The sequence below is a fragment of the Micropterus salmoides genome, unplaced genomic scaffold (genome assembly GCF_014851395.1).
Source record: "Micropterus salmoides isolate LMB-PRFRI ecotype aquatic unplaced genomic scaffold, ASM1485139v1 Ms_hic_scaffold_9, whole genome shotgun sequence".
Taxonomy (NCBI): domain Eukaryota; kingdom Metazoa; phylum Chordata; class Actinopteri; order Centrarchiformes; family Centrarchidae; genus Micropterus; species Micropterus salmoides.
In genome coordinates, this window is record NW_024044681.1 from 27,257,351 (window position 1) to 27,276,858 (window position 19,508).

General features: G+C 40.6%; 1 protein-coding gene across 2 annotated transcripts; it reads right to left on the reverse strand.

Annotated features, from left to right (window-relative positions):
* Positions 1-254: 254 nt before the first annotated feature.
* Positions 255-18,938, reverse strand: LOC119895370 (gap junction delta-2 protein-like). Of its 2 annotated transcripts, XM_038708453.1 has the most exons (3): positions 17,554-18,938; positions 15,860-15,916; positions 255-3,168 (listed from the first exon to the last, which is right to left on the reverse strand). In XM_038708453.1, exons 1-3 carry the CDS (start codon positions 17,622-17,624, stop codon positions 2,304-2,306), a joined length of 993 nt encoding a protein of 330 aa, XP_038564381.1. In that variant the 5' UTR covers positions 17,625-18,938; the 3' UTR covers positions 255-2,303. The 2 variants fall into 2 exon arrangements, with proteins under 2 accessions (XP_038564381.1, XP_038564382.1); XM_038708454.1 differs by lacking the exon at positions 15,860-15,916.
* Between the last annotated feature and the right edge of the window lie 570 nt (positions 18,939-19,508).

Below are 19,508 nucleotides of genomic sequence, written 5' to 3' on the forward strand. Positions count from 1 at the left end.
AGTTAAATATCTATAATTTATCTGCAGAAACTCAAAGCGTGCACTAACATATCTCTCAGAGACATATCATTTCTCAGTGTTGAATAATAAATGTTAAAGCACAACATTGTACTCTGCTGTCTGTGTTGTATATGTATTCTATACAGATTGAAAGTAAAGAAGTACATTTACTCAAGTACAATATTTAAGTTAATTTAAGGTACTTTACTTGAGTATTTCCATGTTCTTCATCTTTATACATTGACTGCACTGTATTTTGCACTGTACTCCTCTTTACTGATTTGACAGTTATAGTTACGTTGCAGATACAAAACATATGAAGAACTCTATAGCTTTAGCTATAGCTATAACTATAGCTTTAACTTCCCAAAAAAGTCGATCAAATGAGCTCCACATTGAACATCTACAACAGTAAAAGACTACTCAAACATTAATGTATTAGTAAAGTATTACAACCCAAAAAATAAATCACACACAAGGGAGATTGTCTGCATTACAAGTACTTCAACTTTTGATACTTAAATACATTTTTCTGATAATACTTACGAACTTTTAGCTAAGTAGCATTTTTGAATGCAGGACTGTTACTTATAATCGATTTTCACATTGTGGTAGAAGTGTAGTGGGAGTAGTGGGTGGACTTCTTTATGTGTAAAATGTGACTGGGATACAGTTATTTAACACTAACATCCTGATAAAAATAAAAACAGCAATACATAGTAATTATCACTTATATGTTGAACACAGCACAATCGAAATCACCGTTTGCATAATAATTTATTCACGTATTTTTTCACATACTATATATTATTATTGCTGCAGTTTTGGAGCCTTTCGGGTATTCACTTTCAACATTCCCATAGTGGGATTCTATGTTCATATCTCTTTATATTTTTCATCTTCATGCATGCTAGTATTACATTTCACAGAGCAGGATGCAAATAAATAAAACAGTCTCTTTTTAAGTTACATGTCATAATCTATCCATTCTATTAATGCTTCAGTAACATGCCTTTTTCACAGTCCATAGGGGAGAAAACACTTTCCGGAAAATATAGTCTCCATTAGAGGGTGAAGGCTTAACAAAGAGCACATTAATAATACATATTATTAAAGCTGGCAATCTATGATTAATCTTCAGCACCACCCAAACCAATGTTACCCTGTCCAAGTGAAGCTCATCTATACCGCATAGGGAAAAGGCTAAGTGTATTACATTTCATCTATGTACAGTAACTTTGGAATATGGCACCAGATCTGCTTGTGAAAGCTTGAGGTTACACCTTAAAATATTTCTGACTACAATACTTTTTCCTGTTTATTTAAAAAAAAAATCTTTATATAACTAGATTCAGCCCCTTAGACAGCGATCACACTTTAGAAGCCCAAGTGGAAACACTAGCACATGTTCCTTGACAGTTTTCAGTGGCTTCTGAGAGTAAACAGCATGCCTTGTAGGCATTGGGAGCATTGTGGTGCGTAGCACAGTGTTGGAAAGTAAATCTAACTCTAATGTTCTATGCACCATGTGTCTCACTTTGAACAAAAGCAATGTCAGTCTGTAGTCTGACTGGCACCTAATGCAACAAAAAAACATAAAGAACAGTGACAATTTTTAGGAAAATGCCTGGACAACAAGTACTGTGTTCCAGTTTATGCTGATAATTTTAGTACATGTTTCTTACAAAAGGTACGTGTTTGTCCACTGAGTGACTTTATTCAAAGATTATGGACAATGAGAAATAACATTATCTTTCTCTCAGTAGCTCAGATTAGCTTAGCATTAAATTTTCTGACTGAAGTCTGAGATTGGCTTTTTTTCCCCATACACATGCGTATGCATGCACACGCTTAAGCTCTTGCATATGCGCATAATTAGAAAATAAGGGGATTATTTCTGACTTACAGCAAAGGCAAATAATGAAGAACTTCAGATAATTCAACCTCAGACTATCTTTACAGTATTTTAATATTAGTAATTGCTCAGTTTCGTCTGTTGGGTTCTTTGAAGGCACCTAGTGTCACCTAGGCAGAGCAGAACTCTCCATCATGTAAGTTTTAGGTGTAAGCATTGTTACAGCAACAAAGCTGCCTTGATAGGAAGGTGATTCTTGTCTCTTGAAGTGTCAAAGATTCTACTTTGTGAATTGATGCTTCATCGTGACTACACAGAGTTTTTCTGTGCTCCTGAATAATAATGCAGTGGTGAGTTTTGTGCCCTAGTGATCGGGGGTCCTGGGCCAGGGAAAAGCTCTTCTCCAAAATCTAAGAGGTCCTCAAGCCCCGGGGCAGAGAAGCCTCTGTCAGACGTAAGCTGACTCACTAGACTGGGTCCTGCCCAGGTTTGGGGTCTGGGACAGGTGTGAAACATCCTTCTTGCGTACTTCACAGATGGACTTCCTTCGGGCCTGCACCCCTTGCATGGCCGTCTTTATCTTCCTCCAGCCGAGGTGGTTGAGCTCAGCCAGGTTGAGCAGCACACATATGCCACTTACTGCAAACATAAAGACCAGAAACACGGTCTTTTCTGTGGGACGTGACACGTAACACTCCACCTCCTTCACACATGGGTAGCGATCACACTCAAACATCCCTGGCACATTAAAGCCGTACAGAAAGTACTGGCCAGCCAAGAATCCGATCTCCAGCGCGTTGCGGAACACCACCTGGATGACATAGAAACGGGAGATGCCTTCCTGTCGTCGCACTTTGGAACTCTTGTGTGTTTGAGGGAATCCCCGGGGTCCGTTAGGGATCTCCTTGACCTCCAGGCAGTCATGATCCTCCTTACTGCTGTCAGGGTGCACCAGGATGCCGTTGATGTTGCGCGAGTGAAGCTTGCGAGCATGATGGTCATGATGGCGACTGTGGTGACCGTGACCATGGTGGTCCATGTAAGGATGCAGGAGAGAGTAGCTTCGGTCACGTGCTTTAGCAGACTGGTGAACAGAATATGTGATGAAGCACAGGCTGGGCGTGCACACCAAGATGATCTGAAAGACCCAGTAGCGGATGTGCGAGATGGGGAAGGCCTTGTCATAACAAGCCTGGTTGCAGCCGGGCTGCATGGTGTTACAAATGAACATGATTTGCTCATCTTCATATACCTTCTCCCCCACTATGCCTACTATCAGGATACGGAAAATCACCACCACTGTCAGCAGGATCCTGCAGAGAGACAGAAGGAGAAGGAAAGGGCAGGAATGGGAGGGGGTGAAAGGGAGACAGACAAAGCCAGTTAATGAGGATCAAATGCACAGAGTTTCAGGAAACATCTGAGTATGATTCTAACTGTTTAGAAGTCTTGGTTCAACATAATTTAACTGGTGATTGGATGCTGATTTATGTGTTCACCTGTACCCTAAAATCATTTCAGAGCAATAGAAAGAAAACAGTTTTCAAGCAAGATCCCTTGTCAGACCTAACTATGTGCCTGTGTGTGTGTGTTTGTGTGCACACACATGGGTATGTGCTTGCACATGTCATAACTCAGCTGCTGTGACAAACAACACCGTTGGATGGTGGAGTTGCGCTCTAGATAGCATGAACACATGAGCTCACTAATCATAAGAGACTAAAACAGATGATTTCACATCTTCACTGCTGAGCTGAAACGGAACAGCGCGCATATCAGTGTGTGTGACTGTACTTAAATGCTTAAACAATGCTATCCAATGATATAAGTGTGGTAAAATATATAAGATAATAAGATAATGTTAATATTAATTCCTGCTTTTCATTGTATTCCATCATAAATGTTGCTTCATTAAACTGCTGTACAAATAACCTCAGCGTTAGGTACCATATTACGGGTCAGCCAGCTTCCCAGTTGAGGTGAATTTTTAGGGGGGTGTCTGTTTAAAGAGCTCAGATATCCTCAAATCTGGTAAAATGAAAGAAGCTCCTGTTGCAAGGTTCATGTGAGTGCTGATTATTAGCAACTTAGTGCTGAACCACACAGGTGACATGTTTAAAAACTGCGGGGACCTCACATAGAGCATCATTAGTGCACAGCTGCAGTTAGAGAGAGCGATCTAGAGAGCGGTGTGGCTGCTTTTCAAGGTTTCTGTGAGACTGGATTGCTGTACTGTTATCATCTGGTGTCGATCCAGCATGGGCACTGCGGAGGAGGACTGGGGCTTTAAGGCTGCACTGTCAGCCCTTTTTAATGAGCGAGGAAAGTCTGCACATCATGGGGCTCCCTGGTGCCACAATGCAGTGGATGTGCATGCTCCCTGCGTGGAGGAGCCAATTACTTAAAACACACTTGTTTCCAGGCACAAGGGGGCCACCCAGGGCAACTAAAGAGACAGAGATAGATGGGAGCTGGCCCCAGGTGTGTTGGAACAACTGGAGTAAATGGCAGTATGACAATAGCGTGTAAGGTTATATGATTTCTGATTATTTTCAATATGCACATGAAAAGATGTTCTTTGTTCAATAGTGTGTCTTTTAATGAGGACTCAAAATGCCCACACACGCCTTCCATGGCAAGTCACCATAGCAACCAGCAAATCAGCGAAAGGTGAAGATCTGGACACGATCACAGGGAGAGAAGAAGGGTGTCGACACCGAGATATGGAGGAAAATATATCTTACAATTGTGGGAAACAATGTGAAAAAGTTGTGTGTCCTTGAATGAAAAAAGAAATGTCTTTGATCAAGGAGACAGCTCGTGAGAGCAGAGTGGAAGACAGGTGAAGGTAAGTGGTACAGCGTAAAATAGATTTCAAATAGAACAGAGTGCCGCTGCAGGACTGTTCCTGCTCCACCTGCGAGTGCATGCCTGTGTGTTTTTTTTTATTGTGAGAAAGACACGAGGACACAGAGACAAAGAGGGAGAGTCAGCCATGTGTATGACTTGTGCAAAATGGCAAACATGTCGGGCTGTCAGTGCTCGGAGCAGCTGTAGGCGCATACGCTACACTGACTTTCAGTATGTTCAGAAATACAGAGCAAAGCCTCTCCCCACCTCTGGTCTTCCAGAAGCCCCCCCCCCCCCCCCCCCCAAAAAAAAAAAAACTGTTGAGGCAGTTGGCCGCCCACCTTGAGTCTAAGTTCTGCTCGAGGTTTTTTTTTTTTCTTGCTCATGGTGGGAATTGTAAATAATATTACAAAGTACAGTCTTGACTCTAATCTGAAAAGTGCAATGAGATAACTTCTGTATAATGAAATTTAATTAATAAATGCAGCTCATGTATGTATTGTGTACATTTACGTGAAGACATTCAGTCACTTTCTTTAGTGTGTGCCGGATGTATCTGCCTGGTGGTTTGACAGCAGTGGATTCGACCGAAGGGCTGATATTGATGATTCTTTGCACCACAAGGAGTCATCGGACGCACACTACTCACTGAGACAGAAATCTGTGGTCGACACTGCTCATGTATATGCAAATAGTTGTTTAAATAACATAAATATGAAACTATCTCATGTTCGGTGTCTGCAGCTCTGGGTGCTGATTTAAAACAATGTAACAGGAGAGAAAACGTCTTACATCTGCATTTACTTTCTGTTTCTATTCAAGGTCTGCTTCTTCTCATGCAAGTGATAATTACTACATTGTAACAGCAATAACTAAATGTCACTAAGTCTGCTTCTATCCACATTTCTGAAAAATGGCACAAGCTCACAGACTGGACAGCTCGTATATGTCCACAGTAACTTTCCTAGTAAAATTTCTCTCAAATGTCTTTTTTATATTTCACACCTAACAGATGGCTTGTCTTTTATTAATTAATGGTGTATGGAATCTCTGCAGAATAATTATGCATAAAACACCTCTGCATAATCAGTTTCTTTACGTCTTAATGGCAGGCTGCACAGTCAGGAGTCCAGGTTCATGTATGTATATTTCTGTCAGTTTTTGATGATTTCTTAAATTGTGGTGATATGCTTTTGGATTGCAGACTTGTCTTGTTTAGTTTCTGTGTGTTGTGCATCTTTGTGTTTTTCTCCGTGTTCTAATGAGCAACTGTTAGATTGCTCTTTAGTGTTTGTTAAACAATTTTCTATATTCCATAAATAAAACCAATCAGTCAACAGCTGACTGGGGACTGAGGATTTTTTGATATACACTACAAAGGATAAACGTATGTCCCTGTATGCGACATACAGTATCTTACAGTTTTCTCAGTGCAGCTTTGTTGCTTTATACCTTAACAGTAAGAATTTTCAAACAAAACTTTTCCTAAGTACCGTACTGCAGATATTCAGTCATTCGGTCTATACTTGTTTGTCAGGCAGTTTTATGTCATTAAAGAATTCGAAGACATTGCAAGTATTGAGTGTTGTGCTGTGTGTGGGTGTGTGTGTGTGTGTGTGTGTGTTTGTGTGTGTTTGTGTCTGCATGTGTGTGTGTACTCTACTGCTGGATAACAGGATAATCAGCACGCGGCAGATTGCTGCATTAGCAGAATGCAGCGGACGAAGGTTATCTGCAAACATCAGTGTTTTAAGCCCTGCAGAGTAAAGAGCCAATACTGTACGTTAGAGCAGATTGGGACAGGACAGCCCGGAGGCCTGAACCTGCAGAATATTCAATAACCCCCATGAATGATGAAAAAGATTTTAGAATTTTTAGTAACTCAAACCCGGGGGCAGAATATCAAAATAGGGCCGCTTGCTGAGTGGATTCAAAAAGAAAACATCCAGGCACTACACTGCATTGTCTGCCACACGGTTCCTTTAACCAAAAGTTCCTTACATGGCCAGTAAATTGTCTCCCACATCAGTCACCACTCATCACATTATTTAGCTACCCACCTCCAGGAGGACCTTCCCTTAGTTAAGACTGATCATAACATTTTTGGAGACTTTCAAAATCCGTAACACTGTACTGGCAATTAGTAAGATTTGAAAGAAATTTAATCTGTCTGTATCCCTCACATGTGAAAGTTCTTCTCCAGTTTTCACTTTCTTGTGCTGCATCACTGAAGGCTGGTATTTATATTAAGTGCACTAGGCCAACAAATCTCATAGACATTCTGACATTGATGGGAGGGACAATGCGAGGAGGAAGTAAAGATAAGGACATGACCCGTCACTGCTGTGAAACTATACAAACTCGTGTAGGCAGCTGATTGACCTGTGAGATTGTGTGTACAGTATAATGGTAGCTGCTCTTCAGCTGGTGTGTCGGCTGGACATGCAGGCTCTGTCTTTCCCAGAGGCTTTCACACACACACACACACACACACACACACACACACACATTCAGTCATACAGCAGCTGCTACCGCCAGCCTCCAGGGACAAGAATTGCCTCCAGCGCAAAAGCAGATGGATTGGGAAACACACACACACACGTACACTTTACTCTCACACATTGTGAATATCAATGACCCTTTACTGTATAAATAAAGTCAAGAGTGACAGACATATAGAGGTGTATACCTGTAAATGTAGGTGCACAGACAGTCTTCTGAAGGACTGGTTAATTTCACTAAAGAAAATATTCTTCCCGCCTGTACGCTCGCAATAATAAGCCCCACTGATTGCTGACAGCACATAATGAATAAAGACCTCACCAGGCGTAGAAATTAGGCAGCTTAATTATCATAGTGCAGACATTTCTTTCCTCCCACCCCTCATCACCTTCTCTCAAACTGTTTTAATAGTTTCAGGTCTTGCCCACGTATCAGGCAGGCGTGGATGACCGCCTGAGGCGCTGATAAGAGTCGGTGTGACGATTACATTAATAAAAGCTAAACTTGTGTGCCTTCAGCTGCAGCGGTTCATTTCCTTCTGGCCTGCTCTGAAAATACATAGATTTTTTTTATTGGAGTGTAAAACTTAAAGGATTTATAAATAGACCTTTCTGATGTATGACATCAAAAATCATAAATGGTATTTATTTCTGGAAATTTCCATTGTGCCACAACACAGTCCACATGTGCAGAAATTTAATTATCTCACTTGCTGATTCACAAACTCTGAAGTAATGGCTCCCAGCTGTTTTTCAGGAAAAAAGGACGGAACAAAGAAAGATATTTGGGGTGCACTCTACAGGTAACTGCCTCACTTCATGAGGCTGAGATGGGCTTTAACACGATTTGGGTTATATTAATACTGTAAGATTAAAATATCAGAAATAGCTTATGCTAAAATCTTCTTTTACTTTTTTTTCTAAGGCAAAACACAACTTTTCTATTAACTCATTGCACAGTCTAACCATGCATGGCGATGATGCAGTGTATACCAGATGCAGCATTCCTCCATCCCATTTGTCTTTATGCCATCTGAAATTACCCTTTCATCTAAAAATGATCCCTTCATCTCAAGTCTAGCTAAGGGAGGCAAACATTATGCAGAAGTATTTCTCTCTAAAATACCTTGAAAGTTAAAATCCATCAAATGAATGGATCAGCATTTTCCTAACCAGCACATTTTGCTGATTGCATCAATATGCGATTTTCAGAATATTCCATAAATCACATTGCGGCTATTTGGAGCACTGACAGGTTCTACATGATCAACACAAATATAAAAATAAAAGCAGAGGATGGTTTTAATTCAGCGTTAAATACAAAGTATCCAACAAAATGTACATGTTCAGAAAGATTCTTCATAGACACAATGTGCCATATAATTATCTGTTAAATCTGAAATTATCACCTTTGGATGAAAAACAAATCTTCAGGTTTGAACAAATATGTTTCCCCGCATGCAGCCCTTAAAAAAAAGTGCCAGGTGGACGTATTACTCCTCAGTCATAATGGTCACTGACTTGGCTGACTAGGCATTGCAAATAGCTTGTGTATAACAGAGTCAAAGACGAAAGACTCGAAGATGTAGAAAGAAATCTGACCTGATGTGAACATAAAAAGTTTATCTTTGCTTTTGTCCTGAATGACTCTTCTCACAAAATCATCAAAATGCGTTGTGTTTCCAACATGCCAACTGTCAATTAAGATACTTTTTAAATTATTCTGAAACTACTGAATAAGCAGTGATTAAAGAAAGATGTCACTTTCTGTCTCTGGTCTCTGGCAGGTTGTGTTCGGATACATATAAAAATCTGAAAATATAGGTGATTTCACACTATCTGTTTTATTAAATTAGATTATTTCTACTGAAAATAAGAAAAAAGTAATTAATGTAAACAATTAATGAAGTACACCTTTGCTACAGAATCCATGGCAACCATAATGTCACATTTCAGTGTTTTCATTTCACAACTGAAAAGTACCATTTACCAGCAGTTCAGTTGCACAATTTTTCAGACAATATTAATGCTCTGAAGAATGTTTATCTTCACTTTTACATAATGACATTTTAACTAAACGTAGTATACTGGTGGAAGCACACCTTACTGTTAAAAAGTGTCCGTAAAGGTCACTTAATTCAAAAGTTTCTGTGCAAAATGTCTGTGCTGTTATAGTGGAGACCCTACTTGAGGTCAGTAAAAAGAACCTTTCTGTATACAAAAACAGAAAGGTCTTCTCTGTGGGTTCGTCACTACAAGGTAACTCCTTTAATGTTGATTTCTGCACATGGGTGTCATTCACACTGGGGACGCTGGGCACATGTCCCCACCACTTTTTGAAATAGCTGATTTTGTCCTCATCACTTTTTAAAAGTATAATTTGTTAAAAATGTTCTGAAAAATAGCTTGCAACGATAAATGTTAACTAACAAATGAAAATGCTATGAGAATTTGCACAATAAGAAAACAATGCAATTAAAACATAGAATAAACAAATGTGCATTGTCCAAAAAAGTAACTTAAGCTAAAAAGAAAACAAGCTAGAGATTTCTGCATTATATTCCATTATATATTTAGATTTTGAATTGTCTTCTCCCACCTGGATTGTTTTCCCCTTTAAATAAATAAATGCATTTCCATAAATTGCTGCACAAAAAGTCTCCAGAATATAGGGAATTATGTGATTAATGCTCAAAATTTTCTGATCCCCAATCATATATTCCAGCACTGAATATTTCTTCAAAATAATGTTAAAATTTCTTCTCGTCTTGCTCTCGTGACCACAATATCTTCACGTGTCGTGAGTTAAGTGTAATGTCACACCCCCAATCTGAGCCATTATCTCCCCACCGTTTTTCAACACAAAGTGACGCCGTTGTTTCTGCAGCTTTAAAACGTATTATTTTTACTACATGACCTACAGTTGCTGTCATCAGGTTTAAGGTGTGTTGTTGCTGTCATAACATCCAGGGATTCATCCTGATTTTTTTCTTCTTCTCTTCAGCAACTTACATTGATACACCCTATGTACTAGCTTACTGTAGTCATGTACTATCATTATCAAGATAACTCAATGTAAGTTGTCAGGGAAAATAGTCAAATAGATGTGTTGAATCATTTCTTTATGTAACATGGCCACGGAGAGTTACTCTCCCAAACTCAGCATTTCCTCTCCTTAAGTACAGAACAAGTACAAAGCAAACAACAGCCAGCATGGTAGATGAAGGATAAACAAATGGTATAAGTATAAGCATACACTCAAAAACTCTTCCTGAGCTAAGAAAGGAAATGCAAATGTATGTGGCATCAGATGTTTCTCTGTCTTTTGATTGATCTATGTTAAAAGACCTACACGCCAGCAGACGTTTATTGTAAATCAGACAACCTTTTGCTTAGGAATAAAAACCCTGTGACCAATACTAATTTCTCACAAGTTAATTACAGTGAAATCCTAAAAATCAGCAACTGTATTTCTCACAAAGTCAAAATGCACTCTGAACATTAACAAATGCTATGGCATTTTACAATATGTTTTCATATCCACTTTTATTTAGTCTTAATTAAATAAAAGTCTATATTAGTCAGTGCATTTGAATCTCCGATACAGGGATTGGTGTTCATTGGACTAGATTAATTATTTTTCCAGTGCAACAAACCCAAGGATAATCAAAATCTTTGACTATATTATATCTTAACCACTTAATAAGTCCAAATGCAGACTGGTTAAAGATAAGATAAGTGAACCTAATTAAGGAATTCAAACGCGTGTGAAAATCCCTGAAATAAAGAACATTTAGGCTGTGTATAAGGAAACATTACCCACCCAGTGAAGCTCATACACACATTATCAATGTGCTGCTAAAATGAATAATAGCCTGCACTGCATTAAAGCTGAGCTCAGCTTTACTGGCAGAATCCCCTGTCGAACAGTATAATCAATAGCATTCAACATCAGGGATTGCTGCACAAATAAATTAATGACAGAAAAATTGTTTAATTTGAAAGACAGTCCCAGTCCTCACCACAGGATGATGGATTACCCACCCTGTCAAACACTGAAATATTGCTTCCATTGTTTTGCTTTGCAATACAATCTTTCCAGACAGTATAGATTTCATCCAGGAAGCTGATTATTAATGATACATGAAAAACACTCTGCTTCACTATTAGACAGGATCATGCCCTCAATTAAATCAGAACATTCCTACGTCTCAAATTATTTTGGGAAAAGTAGGATGCCCCTCTCAAAGTAAGGTATCTCCTTCTGCTGGATATCTTGACCTATTTAGGCGTGAAGAGTGGAGAGAGAACACAAATATGTGCACCAAACTTTAGGGCAAAGAGGCAGATGTCTGTATTTTGCTTTTAGAGACTTCAAACAAGGATGTAGATATTTTTGGTTTCATCAAACCTTTCAAAACTGTCCATTCAGGGGTTTTTTTACCATTTAAACAGAGCTACAGAGCAACAAGTTATTTTATGCACCACTTTGTCCTTTACATTAAAAGGCTGGTCTCCCCATACATTTTTAATGAATGACTTGACATAAGATGCAACTTGCAACAAGGGATTATTATTAAGATTTCATGAAGTATCTATAATGTTGAAGCGGGTAGTGATAGATGTTAAATAATAAATAGTTTATCTCTCTTACACAGGAAAAACCTAATGGATATAGAAATTGAATTGTAGCGTACATAGATTAAACATGAACAAAGGGCTTTTCTGCATTGGTGTGTTTGGATAGATGGTCAACACTGATAGTAATTTCTCTCAGGATGGCATCGTCCCATCTTTTACAAGTGCTACAATATCCAGATGAATGTGAAATTAAGAACACAAAGGTGTATTTTTAGAAATCCTCATCAATGCAGAGGACGCATATTGAGTTTATGTGTGTGTGCAGACTGTTTCCTCAGCAGCAGGGTCAGTCAACAGCTCCAGAGGAAGGAGCTCCGACACAGATTCTCAGCGCTGAACCTCTGCAGAGGGAAAACTTCTCTTCCTTCCTCTGTCTCTTACTTCCCCCTCTTCTGTACCCTTTTTGCTCTGCCTCTATGGCTCACATCCTCTCCTCTCAATCTTTCCACCCGGCAACCTTTATTATTTTATCTTCCTTAGATCACTCTAGTCCTCCATTATCTGTGCCTCTTTTTTTCGCTCTACTTGTCTTTGGCACTGACCTCACTACAGCATTGCAGTATAAGGAAAGATTCATCAACACACTTCCTTTCTTTCTTTATACCTGCAAGGTGTATAACTCAAACCCTGGGGCTTCATCCTCTCATGGTAGAACACATCTTTTTTTTACAAGACACACAGACACACACACCTGTGGTCTGCAAAACATCTGAGCACCACATGTGAGAGAAAAAAAAGTAGTATGTCATTTTTAATATACCGTAAATATACATTTTATTGCCCTTAAGTAGACGTATGCATCACAGAGTGGTGTTTAAATGTGACAGATTGTTATATACAGTATTTAGGGCAGGCAGGGAAGTTAAAATGAAAATGTACGTAATTTTATCTAAAGAAAATAAACGTGACAGCTCACATGGGAAAACCGACTGTCTATCTGGTCTGGCCTAGCAAATACACATACATGGGATGGCCCTCGATGCAAGACAAATACACTCCACAGTCAATTGTTTACAGTGTTGTGTGGACAAATTTCTGTTTTTGGCAGATCTGCAAAGTATACAAGCAGTTGTCTGTCCCGCTGAATTAAACATGTCTTATTTGCATAGGAATATATAATATCAAGGTGTTTAAATGTTGGTTTGATAAGCAAGAATAATAATAGGGATGAAAGAAATGTAAATTAAAAACTAATGTACCATTTTTTATTGTAGAAACAAGAGGTGGCTGTTTGTAAGCAATTTTATAGTAAAGTGCTACGCCAGACATAAGAAAAAATCTCTGTCTGACGGTTTGATTTTAGTTGCAAGCCTGTTGACATTCTTACACATTACAGAATATATACAGTATATATTTATATATATATTAATACATATATGTGTGTTAATTAATTATGTGTACAACATTTTGGGACATCTGCAAACATTATCAAGGCTGCTGGTGTTATATATTACACAAATACACCAGTGTATCATCAGCATATTAATGTAAACTTTCAAAATTTCCTTTGGTGACAAAAATCATGTATGTAGAAGTCTATAGAAAGTATGGCAATTTGTAGCTGCTGTGTAGCAATATGTTTCCCTGAATGTCATTCAACACACAGTCTCTGCAAAGAAATATTTGAAGAAAAATTTGCAAGCCCAAAAACCTTTTTACAGTTACATTTTTATAAAATGCACTAAGTACATCTATAGTCCTGGTTGTGTCATCACCTGTTAGCAAGTCACCTCTGCCCATCAAGATCAAAATTTCAGTGGATTTCCTTAATTAATACACTGAGTGAGATACACTGAGGCCATGCTGAACTGTCATTTAATGCTGAAAGCCTCAGAATTGTTATGACTGTCAAACAGTATATTTGGTTTGGGTGAGAGAATGGGGTTAATGCAGCCTTGACAATGGTTTATTTTACTATGTAATCATGATTACAGTCATTGGTTATCCATGCACACACTTCACATTGCCCAGTTAGAAGTCAGGCATATGGAAATCACAATACACAACATTAATATTTGAATGGGTCATAATATGCAAGCCACCTGTGGTTAGTCAGAGGCACAGAAGCAACACTCAATTGTCTGTCTCTTTCAAAGACCATAATTAAGCTAACCTATGCCACTGCGTAGAGTTGGTCTGTTTCTATTTTTAACACTATTATGTATGCCTAGGCTAATTATCTATACTATGCCAGGGCATAGGTTAGCTTAAAACCTACAATTAAGAAACAGCTTAATTGTAGCTGGATTAGACAGTCTAGACACCCAACAATGCTATCTGACAGTGTCTCATGGTGGTACTACATCGCTCACGTTGCAAGAGAGAGGGTTGATACTGAAACAGATGACTGACATGCAACCGTGTTCCAAAGTTTTGATGCAGGGGAGACTTCAGCCATGGGGAGACATCACTGTTCTGTTCTTTGGAACTGCATCCTTTGAACTGCAAGCGCTCACATGCAAACTCTTTTAAAGAAACTACACACAGGCTGAACATCCTACATTTGATGCCATCTAGCGGTTGCTGCATGCTCCGGCCACACCCTGTGAAGTGCAGGACTTCACAATGCACAACAGTGCAACGCTATATTACAGTTGGTTGTGTTCACAAGTGCAACAGACTACACCTGACCACACCCAACTGTGGGTGTTGGGTGTGGTCAGTGGTGCAACAGACTTGAACCTTTCAACCCGTAGAGGTCAGTGCAACAATTTTGACTCCATATGTTATGTGGAGTTGCTCATTAACAATCTAGGAGGCATCTTTACAGCACAAAACTGTGCCAGTGGTGAACAATTCTCCAACTTGCTGGTACATTCAAAAACATCATTCTGATAATTTAAGTGTCATTAAGTTTCTGACCATGCAGACACATGCTTTGGATTAGGAATCAAGTCGTTATCTTTAGTAGTTTTTGTGTCATTTCTAAGATTGCCTAAGAATGTCTAATGTCTAAAATGCCTGTCTACAACTTGAAAAGCCAAGATCCAGACCACCACTTAATAATAAACTGCTACATCCTAACCCAAAGTCTCTCTGTCCACCAAACTGCATAAGAATTCTACAGTACATTTTTTTAAATTTCCTGCAAACAAGCTAGCTAACAGGGACAACATTAAATTCGGCTTGAGAGGGTTAAAAAGGAATTTCAGGGATCTACAACCTAAATACTCACAAAATCCTTAACAAGGTGATTCCAAAGACAATGTTTCTTGGCTGGCATAGCATAGACAAGCACAGTAGAAGGCGGGAACCTCATTGAAAAGCAGCTAATGTTACAGCTAATGCCCTAGGGTCAACTAGACAGCCTTGTAGGACAAACACAGTCTGAGGGAAGTCAAAACACATAGGGATCATTTACAGAGCATTTCACTGTATTCGGCACAGTAGCACATAGCTGATGTCCTGTGAGATCACACAAACTACTCACTGTACGAGGGAATTTCTTTACTAGTTCATATTATCATTTAACTGTCAAATGGTATGTCATTTTGGAAGTGTTTACACAGCGGGTAGTTAATCTAGTAGATTCTATCACATAAAGAACAAAAACTGGTGCACATAGGACTATTCTAAATTGAGTCAGAGAAAGCACTGCTCATTGTACTAAATGTATTTTAGGTATTCATCAAAGACTTTTCAATGTTCAACCAATGAAGTGCATGATCAACAAATAACTCAAATTAGAGGAAGAGGAAGCCATTACATCATCAGAGTATTCGTTATGACTTTTGAAAGAGGTAGCAGACAAATTGAGAGTTGCTTCTGTGCCTCTGAAAAACTGTAGGTGGCTTACAATTATTGAATCATCCAAAGATTCATTTTCAGCATTCTTTGCACCCTATGCTCACAGGGCATTACTGATTCAACTGCCAGGACTAGATTTTAAAGCTGCATTAAGTAATTTTTGACCACTAGGGGGCGGAAAGACTCCAGAACAAGTTCACAACAGTTAGCAATTAGCTTATGAAGTTGTTATGGCTAACATGTTAGCAAACAGTTGCCTACTTACATATCCAGCAGAAACAGAGCAACACGGACATCCCTTTGGTCTCCTTTTTCTGGCCACCTGTTGAATGTAATTCCAATATTCACTGGCATTTAGCCCTTCTTTGGTCGTCCCGCTCAAGAGAAAAATCTCTTTTTGGTTTACTAAATGTTGAAGTTTCTTCACCAGTTACTTCGGCTGTTTGCCATTTTGCACTGGGCAGTTAGCATACAATTAGCTTGTTTTAGCTTCTGTGTCGGTAGCAGCTGCCCACGGTGATACACAAGCCAACATTGTTTTCGTTCTGTCACTCCGGAAACCAACACAATGAGCTGAAAATGGCTGAAAGCTGTGTAGAGCTTCAAAGTGAGATGTTGATTCTCAGTGGTACTGGCAATACTACCAATCCCATAAGTAGGAGGGAGTCATATGATTAAATGGTACAACATATTGCTTAATGCATCTTTAAATCAAGTCAACATGCTCTACTATATGCAGGTTCTCCATTGTTTCAGATCCCTGATCAAAAGAAGTTTTGGTATAATGCGGCTCACATCATCTCTGTCGCTGATGCAGTTACAATGTGGCTGATTTTTAAGGATAAAGCTACAATGCACCGTCTAGTCAGTGAGATAAGACCCAATTTTCTCTCCTTTAACTTGCACACAGAGCAAGACACATATACCCACACACACTCACAAAATCACAAAAGAGTTAGGCCATACCCTTGTTGCAGACAACCTGAGGTCTGGGTTAATGAGCACAGCAGTGCAGTCAAATTCTTATGCTTTGCGACTTTGTTTTTGCTCAAAGGCAATTTTAGATTCATAGATTTCTACATCCAGATTTCATAGGCTAAACCACTTTGATTCTTCACTTTTCCAAATGAGCATCCCAGCGTGACATTTGGATTGTGTTTAATAGGTGGAAAATTCCACTTTTGCATTTAATTAATCACACAGAGATGATGTGGAGCCCATTTTTCACGTAGATTTTACAGCATGTCTCCATGGCATGTCTCCACTGCTAATCAAACTAAAAGCTCATCTGTTCAACCCTCCACCACGAACCATTCTCACGCAAAATATAATAAATTATCTAATCAGACTTTCACTCTGATGCAAATACGCTTTTGCAGATAATAACAAAGTGAATGAACTTGTTATTCTTTCATATTCTGTCTCAAGTTCACACAGAGTTCAGAGCCATTTACTCCCCCTTTGATTCTACCTTCCACACCTGCTCGCTCACCATCCTTTCATCTTCTGCACCTCTGCTTTCCTCTCACTCCCACTCCCCTTTCCTCCTATGGTCTGTGGCCAACAGCATCAAACATAATCTATCAATAGCTGGGCTGTTAGGTAGTATCAACACAGGAATCTCTCTGAATTAACCATAATGCCCAGTAAAACCTCCTATTGATTATGTGCAATTAGTTTATCCCTTAACGAATGACGACTGTGGAGGATAAGGGTGAGGAGAGCAGGGAGGAGGGCCGGACGGGGGAGGCAGTGATGACTGTGGGGGACTGTAGAACAGAGAAGAGCACTGGGACAAGCCTGAGGAGGGGGTTTCTGTAGGGATGCCATCAGCTGATACATACAGAATAACATACTGTCTACTGAACATGAAAACACCCAGCTCATCAGTATAAACAAAACCACAGATGCGAAACCAGAAAATAAAACCTTTACTCACAAAATCGATTGGTGTCTTACCTTCCAATCATGGTAGAGTGCTGCTGGACAGCCGCCTCCAGCAGCCTCTCCAAAATGGTCCATTCCCCCATGGTGATGGAAAAGTGGCAGAGCTGTCAGAAGAAACTGGACTGGGGTGGGGGCTCCTTCTTCTTCTTCTTCTTCTTCCTCTTCTTCTTCTTCTTCTTCTTCCCAGGACCAGCCTGCGCTCTTGTGGAACGCTTGTGCGCTCAGGTGAACACCCAACCCCCGTCCCGCACCAGCTCCCTTTTGACCTCTACTCGTTGACCTGGCCGCTCGGCAGTGCGTCTTTGACTGTGTGTATGAGAGTGAGTGTCTTCTCCTGGGCCCGTCCCGTTGTGCTTCTCCTCCTCTGGTGGAGGAGAGGTGCTGAGCTGATTGCCTCCCCCTCCTCTCTCGCTCAGCCTCTTCCCTTCTCCCCCTCCCTTGCACGGTGATGCTTGTCCTCCCCCTGCCGCACCACTCTGTTCTGCGCTACAGCATACCTTATGCTATAGCTCACTGCATGACAGCCATGATCACCCACTCTTTTCCATTTGCCTCTCTCCGTCCTCTTGCTCTTTTCTCCTCTTCCTCCTCTGTCCCTGCCTTCGTCCTCCACCCTACCCCCAGGGCATTCCTTGTACTTTACCTGCACTGCCTGCCATCAGTGCTGCTCTGTGCTCGTCCTTGCATTGTATAGGATATTTGCCTTTGCTGCACCCTTGCTACTCTAACCTAAACACACACTGCATACAGCTGATCCTCCACGGCTCACCTCAGCAAACAGCACTGTAAACACACACACACACTCGATGACAGCTCCGAATCCCACTCTCCCACTTCCTACTGAGGACTGCAGATCCACACCAGCACACAAAGCTGCTGCCTGCTGAATGTCATTTTATGACTGGAGGAATGGTCGCTCCCACAGCTCCGAGCGCTACAAGGACCCATAAAAACCTGCACACACACACACACACACACACACTCAGAGCTGCACACGCAAATACGCTGCCACCCAGCCCTTCAGTAATAAATCAGCTGCCTTGCTGCATCCAGGGAGGCTCAACCAAGGCAATGCGCTGCAGACCTGCTGTCCTGTGTTGTCCCCCTGGCTAATTTCAGCACAGTCCAATGCCCAGAGTCATGTCTGCCGCAGAGAGCGGGGATGAAAATCTGTCCTGTGAAGCCTATTTCTGGGTTCCATCATCTTGCATCCCTCTCTCCCCCTCCTCCCGCTCTCCTTCAGCCTCCACTCTCTTCCTCCTTCCCCTCCTTTGCTCACGCTTGTGTGCAGATCTCAGTCTTGCCAACTACCTCTATCTCAGTGTTCGGTCCCCATCTCCTCTTTGTGCTCTCCCTCTCCGTCTCTGTGTCTCTTTCTCGCTCATGGAATCGCTCTATCTCAGTCACACTCTGCGAGCATGCAACACCCCCCCCCGCCCATCCTCCTTCTCCTCTCATAGATCTGCCCTCTCTCCTCCCTCTCCCTCCTTCCCTCCCTCCGTACTCTGATAAATGTGCTTGGATTGCTACCCTGATACACTGCTTCACTTATGCTTGCAAGAATGCCTCCCACCGCACTGCTGTGTCTGTTCCTGCCTGATGTTGCACAGAAAAGAGGGATTCGAGATCTAACCGTGCCTTTTGCCCTGTCTTCACTGCAATCCTTTGTTTGAGTCGGGAAGCTCTGCTGTGTTTCCCATACTCCTCAAATGCTCTCTTCTTTTCTTTTCACACACTCTGTCACATCATCCAGCCCGTTTTTCCACGAGGAGGATTAAAGGAGAATTGTAGCTCTGCTCCACCCAATCCCCCCATCTACCTCCTCCTTTTCTTACTATCTTAACAATCTAACAACACACCTATTTCACCCTGACCCAACCTTCATGTCCTTTCTGCATTTCCTCTCATCTTTTCTTTCTGTTCCTCATTTGGTCCATTTCCCCACCCTCCCCCATTATAGACCCCAT

Bases quoted from the DNA above. Each gene is read 5' to 3' on its own strand.
- LOC119895370 (XM_038708453.1), bottom strand. From the start codon at position 17,624: ATGGGGGAATGGACCATTTTGGAGAGGCTGCTGGAGGCGGCTGTCCAG. The intron at 15,917-17,553 runs GTAAGACACCAA...TACATTCAACAG, and splicing joins CACTCTACCATGATTGGAAG to GTGGCCAGAAAAAGGAGACC. The intron at 3,169-15,859 runs GTAAGTAGGCAA...GTCTCTCTGCAG, and splicing joins GCTCTGTTTCTGCTGGATAT to GATCCTGCTGACAGTGGTGG.